This window comes from Ptychodera flava, chromosome 18, assembly GCF_041260155.1.
Source record: "Ptychodera flava strain L36383 chromosome 18, AS_Pfla_20210202, whole genome shotgun sequence".
In the NCBI taxonomy this organism is placed as follows: domain Eukaryota; kingdom Metazoa; phylum Hemichordata; class Enteropneusta; family Ptychoderidae; genus Ptychodera; species Ptychodera flava.
Genome location: NC_091945.1, coordinates 4,681,988 through 4,696,728, shown reverse-complemented (window position 1 = coordinate 4,696,728; position 14,741 = coordinate 4,681,988). Strand labels below are relative to the sequence as shown.

Sequence of the window (14,741 nt, the reverse complement as noted above, 5' to 3'; positions counted from 1 at the left end):
TACAAAGAACCATTGATTTCACGTTTGCTCACCGACGTTTAACAGAAACAAAATTACACAAAGTATCTACATTATAGTTGCAGTAATGCGACTCTCGGTTTCTTAGGGGGAGATATTAGAGTTTGTTTTGAAATTTTATCAAGTCTATTCTGATCCACAACTTGTGGGGACTCATTTTGAAGCTCTTGGAGTAAGAAAAGTTTTCACTGTCTTAGTTTTTCGAAAATCGAAAATTGTATTTTCCCCATAGAGTAAACACAGGGATGGCGGCAATTTTGAATTTCAAATATCGGAAAATCTTAGGCCATGTACCAACCAAATTTTGCACGGTGACCCTTATTTTTATTCTTGATTTGGTTTCTTAGGGGGAGATATTAGAGTTTTTTTCAAATTGTATCAAGTCTAAGAGAATGGTCGAAAGTTTCATTGAGGAAAGTTTGAGCAAAAGTTGAAGTTTTTCACATCCAAGGTGCATACAGTACCTTAAGAAACTTTCGGCTACATCACAACAACAAATATAGTCGTCTATATGAGCGAAGGAATTTGGCGTTAAACTGACCGGTATAACAGCAAATGCCCAAGACAATAAGAATCTTAACAAAATGCAACAGACGCTATTTGTTACCTAGCACTGAATACAGCACTGATCATTGAATTCAAAACAGATGATTGCTTCAGGAGGTCCGAATTTCACCTCTGCTTCAAATGACAAAGAGAAGTGACGGTTCGGATTCACTGCATGTAGTCTGTACGAGTATTTAGTATTTGGACGTTGCTCGTTGTGCAGTTTCTAGATACACGCGTCACGGTGTTGTTCGCAGAAACGAAAGGTACTGGCCTTAAAGAGCTTGAGTGCATTCCAAAGATGAATGAAATGGGTTTCACCTGTTGCCAGTTTGTGATAAGTGGCCAGCACCTTAAAAAGTGATACTTATGGATGCTTTATTAGACTACGTCAAAATGACACATTCACCGTTATCCATAGCAAAGTCAAATGTTACAACAAGTGTAAAGCTCCGCGTGAAACTGCCCTCTAGTTGAACGATGGACGAATAAACTACCAAAACCAATCTGATTAAAATCCGATGTAGCGGTGGCTCGGTCTTATACACTATCGGATCTTTTGAGAGGAGGACCGTAGAAAATAAAGAAAACGTAACACCACAGCGTTAGAGACTGGCCAATCTCTACATCAGATTTATATCAGATTTTGCCATGACCTTTGGATTGTCAGGATTGTTGCACATTGCCTGCAATGCAGTCAGCGGATTACTCCAAAGTGTTAACATTGGAGGTTTTGATTATGATGAAATCTGACGCTTATGATTTTAAAAGTTTCACACAACCACGTAGACTTATTTTGTAATATTTTGATCAAACCCAACACCATTGTTGGTAGACGGAAAAATATGTATCATTATCTGTGAATAACGGGTTTAAGAGTTGTAAGAGTTAAAAACATGCCAAAATTGTAACACCAATGTAACATATACCTCTGGTAATCACTGTATGTCTGTTTTGGCTCAGAAGTTGGTGTGTGTAGTGAGCGACAAATGACTAGTTTCTGTTGCATTTATTGTTCTTTCGGAAGCAGACTTTGGTTTCAGGGTGCTTGGGAAACTGATAAGAAAGACGGAATGGACTGAAACAGTTAAAGAGAGACAGGGAGAGGCAGAGAGACAGAGAGAGTCAGAGAGACACAGAGAGACACAGAGAGACACAGAGGGGGTGGTAGGATGAAAGACTAATACACAGCTCTTGCATAAAAGCATAAAACAGGCTATAAAAGTTTTTGAAGTAAAACATATTATACGGACGATTTCAGTCACTGAGTTGAAAAACTATAAAGAGTGCAAAATATGGAACATTTCTGAACGACGCAGACAAATGAAAATAATAATTTTTTCTATAACAGTTAAACGTATACATGGATCATCTTAACATAATTTGGATAATATCTCGTTTCAATTTTGGCTTGATCTACACGTCGTATCTATTTTCGTCAGTCAGTGTAATTTTGTCTTTCGGTTATAGCTCTGTGTGTGAGTAATGGGTCGATTGTCTCCAAAAACCGAACATTTTACTTCCCCTTAATAGATGCGACAATAACGATCACAATACCGTTCCATTGAACTGTGAGAGGACGCTAACCTTACTGACAAAAGCAACGAAAGTAGAAGCAGTCCTTTCAGAATATCCGAATGGTAGCTTTTCATGAATGGTGTCACTCTGTGACAAACTTCGCTGTGTGCCTTTGTACTAACAAAGACACCAAATGCAGGGCAATGGCTTTCAAGGTAACGGCCAAGCTTTTTCCGATTGATTGGAGCCTGAGGTCTCAGGATTTCCCCTTCCAATTTTTTAGCCACAATGTTAAGTTTGTCTGACCACGCTCTTCGACGCAGTGTTAATACATTAATATTGTTCTGTGTACGCTGAACATAAGAACCAAGATTAAAGTAACTGTTGTGGCCTAAGATTCGAAAAGCATCATGGACATTGTTTCATGTCACCATTGGAGAAACGTTACGCCAGAATATCGCAAAATATTTCCTTCTTCAAACATCCACAAAAAGCCCCCATCCTACAGTGATGGCAACAAATTGTCATGTGACTTCCTCCCAAACCTTAAGCTTCACATTTGCGTATGGAGTCTTGTACTGTAGGGAGTCAGTACAAGTCGAGGGCATTCCTGTTAACATGTCTGAATTTGCTTTACAGTTTCCTAAACGGTTTGTTTTCTTAGCAACAGAGAAATGTGTAATATTCATGTTGATACTTTTGCGTTTGTTCCTGTGTCTTACATAAATTACCGTCGGATTTATCGGTGAAAAGTACTCAAAGTGTACAAATCCATAGTAACGAATACCGTCGCATAGAACATGAGAGAGTTGTGGTGGCAGGCTCTGTATACTGCCTGTAAATCTGAGCCTTGCAGCGAACTCACCTTGAGTTTGAGGAAGTTCTTTATCATATCACACAGTATGTAGTTGTCAGTCTTGTCCTCAGTATATCTCCCTTTGCGTTCAATTCGTAGCATCAGTGATAAGGAATAGTCATTCGATTGTGAGAGGCAAAAGCCATCGTGACCACAGAAAGAAGGTGCTGACGTCTATAAAAGTAGCGGCGCCTTGCATGTGCAGTCGTATATAATCACGACACAGTAAACCATATCATGTGGTCAGCTAATCTTGTTGGTGTTGCAAGAAGCCAGCAGAATTACAATCGCGTGTGACCTTGTTGACCGGACAATGTGGGAGTATCAATTGGACTTCTATTAGGAAAGGTCAGGTACATACTGAAAGGTCGTGTTCTGCGATGCCAATGAGTCGGGGTTAGCCCCAGTTACTTCGATAAATGAATGGGGCAAACCATTGTTTCCGTAAGTGCCACTTCAACCGTACCTACTCACCGTGTTCATCGTATACAATGCGGCCGTGAGAAGGGTTCTAGGTGGGTACAGAGTCCATGGATTTGATTGTGAGTGGTGGGAAGAACCTTAAGCTGACTACTATAAATTCCTTCCACAGTGTGAAATTTCACTACAATGTCCCCGTTAAATCCAGTACTATGTACATTTTGTTCAGCCGAGGGTGTGATTATTGGGGGGTCAGAGTTCACGTGAAGAAAATTCCAATGGTAGGTGGTTATGATTATTATTGCACAATAGGGAACAGGAGGTTACTTTGTTGGCAGGAATTTGTTTAGGTCAGCAAGATTTTGGCAACTGAGAAAAATTGAGAGTGACTCTCTAAAAACTTGACTACCTGCAAATCTTGTTATGTGCCTACGTAAGTGAGTTGAAGGAACAAAGGACGAAGCGTTGCTCGTTAACATTTATTTACCGTGAAGGGTGACAGAAATGCCACAAATGAACGAAGGGGGCGCAGCCGAATACTTAAGCCCCCCGCCCGGCCAAAACCCATAAATTAATTTTGCGGGCAATTACGGACCCTTTAGTCCCTTCATTGTACAAAGAAAGAAAATGTCAATTTTGTAGGAAAAGTGGTTTGCCACCGACTCGGACTGGTTTGCCTTGGACATGGAACAAAAAATTGTGAAATAAACAGTATAGGACGTAGGTACGTTCACTGATGGTCCGACTAAATTAATGAACTCGATAATACTAAAATATTGTCATCTAGGTTGTCTCTTCATTTGTAATGGTAAAACACCGATGGAAAATCTAATTATTATCAGATCAGCATTTTTTCTCTAATTTTAATATTGAAACGAAATAATTGGCCCCAAACGACGTTATGTATGGCACGTACGGCTATGACAGGGTCTGTATCTTCTTGAGAGAGTCGCTGATATTCGCGTATGCGTTGCCGTCTTCTCTTTTGGTGAGAGGTTAAAGATTTATTAAAAGTTAAATCAGTAAAAAGTGATCTTAAGTGACACAAATTGGTTCTGGTATATTACATTAAATAAATCAAAGTTTATGCCATAATTAGTATTTTACGTATATTTAAGCAATAAAGCACACCAAGCGATGGTATACCACGAGATTTTTACAAGTTCACGACATATATGCACGAGCGATAGCAAGTGCATATATGTCGTGAAGTGGTCAAAATTGAGTGGTATACCGTCGCTGGGTGTGATTATTGCAATTATATCATAACAGTATATTGAAATTCTGCAAGGAACGTCAAAACGGATTTTTCTCTCAAGCTGAGAGCACGCGCGTATGCCAGCCGTGGTATATCGCCAGTATACCACGGTTCTTTTCGCGCCTCGACCAATCAGATCACTTTACTTGCACCATCATTATACTGGTATAATATAATATACTATAAAATATACTATACAATGCAGTATAATACTTACGCAATAAAGCACACCCCAGCGATGCTATACCACGAGATTTTGACCAGTTCACGACATATATGCACGAGCGATAGCAAGTGCATAATATGAAGTGAACTTGTCAAAATCGAGTGGTATACCGTCGCTGCTAATGTGATTTATAATATATTATATCACGCCAGTATATTGATAGTGCAAATACAGCGATCTGATTGGTCGAGACGCGAAAAGAACCGTGATATATTGGGCGATATACCACGGCTGGCATACGCGCGAGCTCTCAGCTTTAGCGAAAATCCGTTTTTTACGTTCCGCGCCAGAATTTCAATATACTGTTATGATATAATAGCAATAAATCACATTAGCAACCACGGTATACCACTCGATTTTGACCAGTTCGCTTCATATATGCACTCGCTATCGCTCGTCGTGCACTGGTCAAAATCTCGTGGTATAGCATCGCTGGGTGTGCTTTATTGCTAAATAAACCACATTAGCAGTGAGTACACCATTCAGTTTTGACTCGCTAATTGAACGTCGCTTATGTATCATGCCATGACCTGTCGAAATCTAATACCCGTAACCTTGCTTGTTTATTGCTTCATCAATGTCACTCACCTGACCTTCAGTGACCAATAAAAGTGCCTCATATTGTTGACAATCACAGCACGGTTAGATGTGAATCGGCTGACTTAAGTCAAATTAAATGTTTTGTTTTGATTAATTAGGGCTCTTTTCTCTATATCTAATAAAATACATTTTATTTTGGCGCGCAACGCAAAACAGCATAACCTGAGTAATTGTAAAGGACAGTAGTCAGCCATGTAACTTCACACTTGTTCAATAGTTTTAAATAACAATAGAGTATGAGGTCGTCAGCAATAGTATATTTATCACAAACCACGGTGCAAAACTGTTTTTTTCTAATTCTGTCATTTTTGTATCAGAAAAAATAGGTAAATCTTTGTTGAATTCGTGAAATATATCGCAGTTATTTCACAATTTATATGCGTCCGCATAGTTTGCTGTGTTTTGAAAATGGATGTACATGTAATATTGTAGTCGCACAAGTCGCTCAAAAATTACCTTAAAACGATTCGTGGCACTCATTATTGATTTGTTTCTTATTGTAAAGAGATGGACTCAATTTCCTCCAATCGTGTAAAGCATCACCCTGTCAAATATCAATTGATTCATTCGGGACTATAACGAGCAACCTTAAGACTGAGAAACTCGGACATGTGCAGCTCTCTCCCCCTCTGTCTGTCTGTCTGTCTCTCTGTTTGTCTGTCTATCTGTCTGTCTGTCTGTCTGTCTGTCTGTCTGTCTGTCTGTCTCTCTCTCTGTCTCTCTCTCTCTCTCTGTCTCTCTCTCTCTCTCTCTCTCTCTCTCTCTCTCTCTCTCTCTCTCTCTCTCTCTCTCTCTCTCTCTCTCTCTCTCTCTCTCTCTCTCTCTCTCTCTCTCTCTCTTTTGTAGGAAAACTCTTGGACCCAACGTATGATCATGACTTCCGTCAGACTTTTAAATTACGAATTAATATTTTATCACCAACTATTTAGGCACTCTTTCACTTAAGCAGTGACTTGACGCGTTTTAAACTTTCCTTAGATAGTTAAAACCATTGTGGTTCTGTTATACCATCCAAATGTGTGGCAATCTGACACTTTCTTTGATGTTTATGCTCGGGTTTTATAAGTAGGCGTAAATGACTTCGTGTGAAAACCCACAGCAATCTGTATATGAATTCGTGCGTCTGCGTGACTCGCTTTTTGAATTTTGTGTAACCGTAAGACTTAAATAAGTTAGAGGTTTTTCACCTTTAAACCGCTACAACACTGGACAGCCTATGCATAATGAATAATGACGTATTCTGTTGACGTCGGTAGCTGAAAAGCCCGACTATGATACAGGTATTTGCTTTCAGCAAATTAGTGCTATGTGATTTGGACCACTGGTTTCGATAAATGAAAGAAAGAAAGAATGCGGGGTCTCTTATTAGAGTTTTAGCTCAATGAAAATAGTTCGAAGTCTTTCTAGAGTGACATTGTCTTTCGTCATGTATCAGTTAGAGTGGCGAACTCAGGTTGAATGGGCTCACCGATCGATTGGACAATGTTTTGAACACAAAAGCTTATTTGCATATCAATAGCACCTGTTTGTTTATGCTCTCACTTACTTGGACAAGTCAGAATAGTGCTTCAAGCCAACTGCTTTCCTTCGCATCGGTAAGTACCAGATACGCAATGTTTACCACACTTAATTTTCTTTACGATGTACCGTACAACTCTCAAATGCTTATGAAAGGGTATTTACTGATGTAATTCACTTTTGGTATTGCTGTAAGCATTAGTGACCATGGTTTGACTTGACAAGCGGAAGTAGGTCCACATAAAGTTGCTCAGCCCTCTCACCATATGTTGAGGGAAGGTTTTCGTTGTAGATCTTAACTTTTCTTAAAATGAAACATGTGTCTTGCTATCAATGATAGACATTTTCGCACATAAGATCATAACTTTGTGATATTTTCCGTAATTCGAGTGGAACAAATACACATGTAGGAGTTCTCGTACAACACTGATACAAATCCGTATTAAGTTGTCCATGGCCAAGTAAAGTTAATATTGACGGGAAAACTGTAATCTTTGATATTAAAGGCTGTTTGATTTAGGCCACACTAAAGTTGAATTGTGTTGGCAAACTGCATGGTGTACTATAACTCACACAATATGGTTATTCAATCACAGCCATTGGTAAAGAAACAATATCCAAAGTTACTGCTTAGACTCAGAAAGCAAACAAGGCTTGAAGCCGGGCGATAAACTAATGTCCTCGTAAAAAAAATTATCAGAATATTACAACGATTTTCATTTGATTTGGCCTCTTCAAAATAGTAACTCTTAAAAAGTCTTTCATAATTTGAAAAGCATACTCACTTAACAACAAAAAACGGAAGTTGTCGTTACTAACCAGTGAGTTTTAATAAATACACATTTAATAATTCAGTATAATTAATTATACAACACCTGCAGACGTCAAAGAATGAATGTCTACTAGAAACCGAACTAAAGTGTGAAATCTGTCTTGACTCATGAATCCACTGATTTAACGTTGTAAATTACAAATAGGGAAACATCTGATCTAATAATATCAAAATATGGGCCCTAAAGTTTCTGTAATGTGACGTTTTATTTGCCCTATCCATTGTTAAGGCAGAGTCGTTTTCGACGAGTGAATGACATGCAGACAACTGAATATTTCAATATTTACTACAGGGAGTTGTGATGTACATGAATTACATTATCTTTTGGGATGACTAACTTTTTCATGTGTCATTAAATAGTCTCAACAAGACCGTGGGGGACTGAGAAAAGAATATCTCACTTCTTGTTTACTGATCGTGTTTTATGCGATGCTATATGCACTGATGACAAAGGTAAAACGGTTTGAAAAATACTTCATGTACTTCAGAATTAAAGTATTTTGAAAATTGCCTTCACTCAATAAGATAGAGCAATTCCCTTTTTATGATTGCTCGTTGTTCTGTGCCTAAATGATGTAGGATTACATAATATTTTGAACAGGATTTTTCTCTTTTCAAATCTTACAAAAAATTTGAAAAAATAAGATTTGAAATGTTTGTTTCATACTTTTATTTTTGACCGAATATCGATCGCCCTGTTGACAACATCTTGTTTGATCCATTTATTTATTTATTTATTTATTTATTTATTTACACTTTTATTGAGCGGCCGAGTTACTTGTACAGTAATTTTCATCGGGGCTCAAGCAAAATTACAATAATTACATCTACAAAGGAACATTCATTTTCACATAATCCATTCGTTGCATTTCGTTGCATTACCACCCTGTGACGACAACGGTGTTGTGAATGCTTTATTCATTTAACAGGAGAGGATCTTAAATTCCAGTGAGATCACGTCGGGAAAATCAAAATCATGGATATCGAAGAACTTCTTGCAATCGGGGAAGACTTCCGCCGGCAACACAAACGACGCCAAGCAGAACACCCTGAAATAGACGTGATTGCGATGAGAGAAAAATTCATCAAAGCCCGAGACATCATCGACTCGGCCAGCTCTGACCCTACATCACGGAAGTCGGTCATGGGAGTCCGTGACATCGTCGACCGTGAAAATCTGACCACCCCGTGGATGAAATTCGATACTTCAGAACAAAGGAGACTTGTCTGTGACCAGATGGCGTACGATGGGGTCACCGAAGCACTCTGCAGATATTGTATACGACTTTTGGCTACTGGTCCAGTCGAGAGGAGTCCAGATATCCTTGGCGTTTATGTGAAGAGCTTGCAAGCCGTGTGGACCCCGAGTGACAATAGCGCCCTCATGTGTCGTCAGTGTCGAAAGTCCGGATTTCTCGAGAAGATCATTGCAGAACTGAAGACGGATAAATATTTAAGACAAAGTCAGGAACCAGGATTTACGGTAAAGTAGAGGTGGCCAATAAGGCCTTGCAGGACATCGAAAGAATCTGAAGCTGTTTTTCGTAAAATTCATGATTTTTGAATCGAAAAGTTAGAATTTAGTCTTCGACTATTGAGGTTGCGTGAATTATGAATTTATTATTACAAGTACAAAGTGACATTATTGCATGTACTAACGAAACCTTTACAATCGCGGGTTGAAAAATTGAAATAAATCATATGGTTCCATAGTCGACGAAATAACAGCCATATAGAGTTATATACAAAATCTTACAGCAACTTAAATATTCGCTGTTATCTTTGTTTCCCGGCTTTGTTTCAACTTTCAGATCATTATGCGATTTATGCTCAAAAACTTGTTTATTCATTTTTATCAGAACCAGTATACAACATTGAAAATGTACCTGGGGATAGTGTACAACTGTGCAAAGAACGGAGTTGGTCGTCGATTCTTCACAGAAAGAGGGATCGACAAAACTATATTACCGTACACCAAGTCTAGAAGTGAACTCTTGGTGGCGTTATCTCATATGATCATGGCACATGTTGCGGATTTCACCAAGGAGGACGACACAGACGACGACGAAGCATCGACAGTCACCGTAAAATATCTGATGAAATTACTGAACAAGGCAGTATCACTACTGAGTGCGACGTTCGGCGAAATCGTCGCTGATGGGACAAAGTTCACCGTCGAGGTATGTGTGTATATTAATGTCATCCATTTGAACGGAATGTCCGATGTCAAATCCCAGAGCGTTATGTGTTATAGGACAGTCGGTTGAATAAGCTGATTATGACACCAAAAACTTAACACCGAATAGAAAGAAAATAATCACACAGAAAGGGCGACAGCTGATTTAGTAACGTGGCACGATCATTCCTATATATGGACCTTGTTGAAAGAAAGGATGGATGATTCTGTTACGATGAACTTTCACGTTTCAAGCAAATTCAGTAGTTTTCGTGTGTCGAATATTACCCATGATCTATGGCTCTGATTATCTATTTCAGGAAGTTGTGCACTCATTGATGGCGTTATCAAGAAAGAACCAAAACAAGGTCAAGGTTGCCGATGCGGGCGCGCTGTCTCTGATGGTGCAGCTGATGAAGAGAGGAGATGCGGGCGAGCGATACTACGCCGTCATGACGCTCTTTCACTTAGCATTCGAAGAAACAAACATTCCAAAAATCAAACAGCAGCCCGACTTGATCAAATATCTGTTGGTTTTAGTTTCCGACGAGAGCAGCAGGGTTGGTCTGGGTGCCGAGGGGGCTCTTTACACACTTCAACGAAACAGTAAGTACGCACACAGCACTGTCGCTTATGGTTCGATACACGACAGCTACTGTGTGGTATGCATTTCTAATGCGTAAAACACAGCGGCCGTCGTGTATCGAACCACAGGCGACTGTGGCACACATTGACAAAAGGAGGGTCGGTGTTGTCCCAAATGGAATTCACACCCCAGAAGAGACATGTATGATTGGGGTGAGAAAGTGTAAATTATCACCATTGCTGAGACTCTGGCTCTGACTTCCTCATCGCCGTCACACATTTCTTTTTCATTTTCTTATGTAATGTGAAGTTTTGTCGTTTTAACGTTAATTCGACGTCTATAAAATAGTGTAACGATAGCATCCTAGCACGACGAGGCTTAGTTCACACCTAGCCTGTTATAATGTTGCGTTTGCGCCCAACAGAAATGCCGTGAAAAGGAAACTGCTTTATACCTGCCTATCACGTGTACATTTTGTTTCGTCCAACTACGAAGTGCAAGTCATAGGAGAATCAGCAGCATTGTTACTAACCTCTAAGTTTGTTCCTCTTGAAATGAAGCAATATTATTTGTGTACGAAACATTACAGACAATGTTTTGTTGCCGATAGTATTTAAAGGGAGATAGATGTAACTTTTGATAATGTTGTCATTATTATTATTATTGTTCTAGAAAAAGAACAGGTTCTTGTTCTTCTCCTGGAAGTATGTCGAAACACAAAGTATCTGCCATACCAACACATCTGACAGTTTAAAATATACAATGGTATTGTTGACAAATGAATTCTAGTCGGTATTAAAATACAGTTGTGAACGATAACATGGGACAATACTCATACAGAGTATATTGACAGATTGGATACTGAATTTGATATGATCTTGGGGAGAACAAGAATCAAATTGTACAACGAACAGAAAAGACTGCTGAAAAATACATAAAAAGCGTACTGATACTGGTGATTCAACGTTATGAGAGTGATCCGTATAATAAAAATATACATCTAATGGGGTTTTAAAATTTTAACAGGGCCCCAACCTGTCGAAAATGGAAAGGTCCGAGAACCATCGCCGGCTTTGAAGACAACATCCGGGCATATAGCGATCAGCTATCCACCAGAATGTCATAAAGTCATGGGAAGATTGCAAAGCTACTTAGAGAAGAAAGGCTACAATGTGTGGATGAGTGGGAACTGCAACGGCCAGCCAGAAACCATGGCAACTGCCATTGAAAAGTCATCAGCTGTACTCGTATGTCTGTGTCAAGCGTACGAAGATAATCCAGGTTGTCGCCTAGGTAACAGATTTATTTCGAAGCAAAACAAGTCATTAAACTTTTCCCATACAAGCATCCGGTCTGTACTAACCAAAGTTAATTTATTTACGTCTCTGTCACTATATTAATTGATTTCAAATAAAATGGTAAAAGATTTATTCGCTTATAATAATAAGATGATAAGAAAGGTACAAAATGATGCAATTGATATCGCATTTTAACTAAATTATAACTACCCATCATACAGCAAACAACCTTAGCTTTATACCTGACAATTCGAATTTTTGAAATAATTGGATGTGAAAGTAAAATCAAAATAATAGTGCGATGGATGCAGCTCCTACAAAGTATTGACAGTACAGTAAGATTTTTAGAGATTACAACAATATATTTTACAAGCAATAGTGAAAGTTCGATATATGATAAAAACAAGTTTTACACAATAAAGTCATGATAACTCTTCTCAGTTGTAATTTTGATCAAAGTCTGAATATAATCTACCTCTTCACAGAAGCCGAAGAAGCACTTAAACACGGAAAGCGGATCGTTCCGCTAATGATAGAGAGATTTGACGCACAAGGCTGGCTTGCATCATTGGTTAGCATGAAACTCTGCGTCGACTTCACCACCTTACCATTCAGAGACTGCGTGTCCAAACTATTTCAAATACTCGGTACACAAGGTTTGGGGAGTGCCGAGCCCACACCGAAAGGGACACAAGCAGAAAAATGGACGCCACCATCGCGTTACCACCCGGCAAAATTTTGGAATGACGATGCAGTGAAGAAGTGGATGGACGACAATGATTTACAAATGTAAGTCAGTAATGCCAATGTAAGCAGTTAAAGAGTAGATCGACAATCTGTCTGCATACCTCAAAAACTCCAAAGATTTGCCTAATTGACGATGTATGTGGTGACAACACGCATGCATTACGAGCTAAAAACCAGTCGAAATAAGGAGAATGTTAACAGTATCGTGTATAAATACAGAATGACGTATACATTCAATGGTTACATTCATCATAGATCTTAAAGCGAAATTCAAGGTTTTGAACATTAAATTGCTGAACAAGCAAAGTCATGTAGCGGATTGACAACAATCTGCAGAATAGCATAATATTATGTTAACTTTATTATCTTATCCATTATAGACCATATCCCAACGTCACTGGCAAGACCCTAGTATTTCTGATGAATCTACGAATGCAGGTATGTAACTAATATGTTTTTGTTGGTCTTGTTGATTTTACAAATCAGTTCCCATCGATTTTAAAATAACATTTGAAAAAAATGTGCTTCCTTTTATGTATTGCAGGCAACTGAATTCTTCTATCATTACGTTTACAAAGAACTCGGTGTGAGTAATTTGGAAGCACTTTGCAAGCTTGGCGACGCTTTGGACAAACTTCAAGACATGGCTTATCTTGACTAACATTGTAACAAACGTTTCTATAGGAATGGGAAGTTCACCTTTTCACGTGCAGTTTATATCAATGAATGCTTTCACGAAAAACTTTATGAATTCGTCTTTCTTATGGTTGTGGTCAAAGAATACATATCCATCAGGCCTTTTACAGCTCTTTCATATATATTGCATCAATAGTCTCTGAAATGCAGTGGCAACTGTCAGTAACATTAAAACGTTAAAACTGTTCCTTTCCCATTCGAAAAGTTGCAAACATTGTGTGAAAAACTACCCTCTTTTAATTATTTGAATAAAGTACTTTATAATTACACAGACCTTCGCAATGTGTGTCTCTTCGTACAGTGCAGGGGGAAGTACCGGCAGTTCAATGGACCAGAAGTTCGACATTGAGCTCATCACTTGCTATTTGATTTTCAATTCTCCGGTTGAAAGTTTCTACCTTGAATAAAGTTTGCTATAGATAAACTCTTAGTTGGGAAATATTGCAAAGCCTTTGTGTCGAGTCGCGTAAGTTTCTATTTAAACACCGTTTCCTTTACCCAATATTGTAGCTATTGGCTAAGAATTGACATATTAAGTTTGAACTGACAAAATAGTTGTTGCCAAATAATCAAATAATCAGCCACCACTTTGTCATATGGCCTTCTGTAGGTATCAAATCGTCGTGGAAGGCGCCCTCTTGCTAGCAAGGTTGGAGAATACTAATGCTTTCCTATAAATACTCTCTCCACATTCTTTGAATTAGTGAAGAAAACGTCCATGAAAGTTAGATTCTAGATAATCAATAAGAAATCGATTGTGGACAAGTTTAAAATACTGCGCGACCGAAAACTTACATTGCATAAGGGATCCTAAAGAAACACAACTGCTTTCATTGCAATTAGATCGGGCGAATCTGATTGAGTGCATTCCAATAAACATGTGTAACGATTCTGAAAATTATCCGTCAAGTGCTTTCAGAAGTATTTCAGGATAAATTCATGTCTTCTTAGTGCAATTTTTATGATAATTTGAAAACAATATCCTGACTGAGACAATGTCAAGGAAAGTGAAAACAAACAAACATCGAATGTTATCCGATTGGAGCTTTCTTTCTGAGAAGGAATATTGTCACGATCGAATCATAAGAGAATATTTTTGAAATTCTAACGGGACAAATTTCTTCACAATTTCGTCCAAGCTTTTGACATAATTGTATTCTTTCGTGCAAATTGAATAAAAAGAATTGTTTTTTTTATACAAATCTTATAATACCATAGTCAGAGTAGTGCTTCACAATTGATGCAGTATAGTCATGTTTCTCATTTCGACCAATGAATACCAAAGCGACCATTCGTGACCCATTTCCACAGCGCAACGAAACCAGTGGAAAACTTATTCATGAAAAAATTGGATTATAAATTGCGTTTCCTCGAGACGATCAATCTACAGCAATAGAATGACTGTGTTCATACTGGGTATCTGTTGCCAACTTAGGCCACAACGGT

The 14,741-nt window shown here is 38.5% G+C and overlaps 2 protein-coding genes across 3 annotated transcripts in view; one reads left to right on the top strand and one right to left on the bottom strand.

Annotated features, from left to right (window-relative positions):
- Positions 1 to 3,602, bottom strand: part of LOC139116705 (transient receptor potential cation channel subfamily M member 2-like) — a 29,201-nt gene extending 25,599 nt beyond the window's left edge. The window contains exon 1 of one of the 2 annotated variants that reach the window (XM_070679300.1): positions 2,948 to 3,602. The gene's annotated coding sequence lies outside the window, so the exon portion shown is untranslated. The remainder of the gene's footprint in view (positions 1 to 2,947) is intronic. The other variant, XM_070679303.1, reaches the window with a different exon arrangement.
- Positions 3,603 to 8,696: 5,094 nt separating this feature from the next.
- On the top strand, positions 8,697 to 13,545 carry LOC139116704 (uncharacterized). Its single transcript, XM_070679299.1, has 7 exons — positions 8,697 to 9,275; positions 9,652 to 9,972; positions 10,289 to 10,574; positions 11,581 to 11,847; positions 12,338 to 12,641; positions 12,980 to 13,037; positions 13,144 to 13,545. The coding sequence occupies exons 1-7, from the start codon at positions 8,769 to 8,771 to the stop codon at positions 13,258 to 13,260; spliced, it is 1,860 nt and encodes a 619-aa protein (XP_070535400.1). The 5' UTR covers positions 8,697 to 8,768; the 3' UTR covers positions 13,261 to 13,545.
- Positions 13,546 to 14,741: the final 1,196 nt, after the last annotated feature.

Bases quoted from the DNA above. Each gene is read 5' to 3' on its own strand.
- LOC139116704 (XM_070679299.1), top strand. From the start codon at position 8,769: ATGGATATCGAAGAACTTCTTGCAATCGGGGAAGACTTCCGCCGGCAA. The intron at 10,575-11,580 runs GTAAGTACGCAC...AAATTTTAACAG, and splicing joins TTACACACTTCAACGAAACA to GGCCCCAACCTGTCGAAAAT. The intron at 11,848-12,337 runs GTAACAGATTTA...ACCTCTTCACAG, and splicing joins TAATCCAGGTTGTCGCCTAG to AAGCCGAAGAAGCACTTAAA.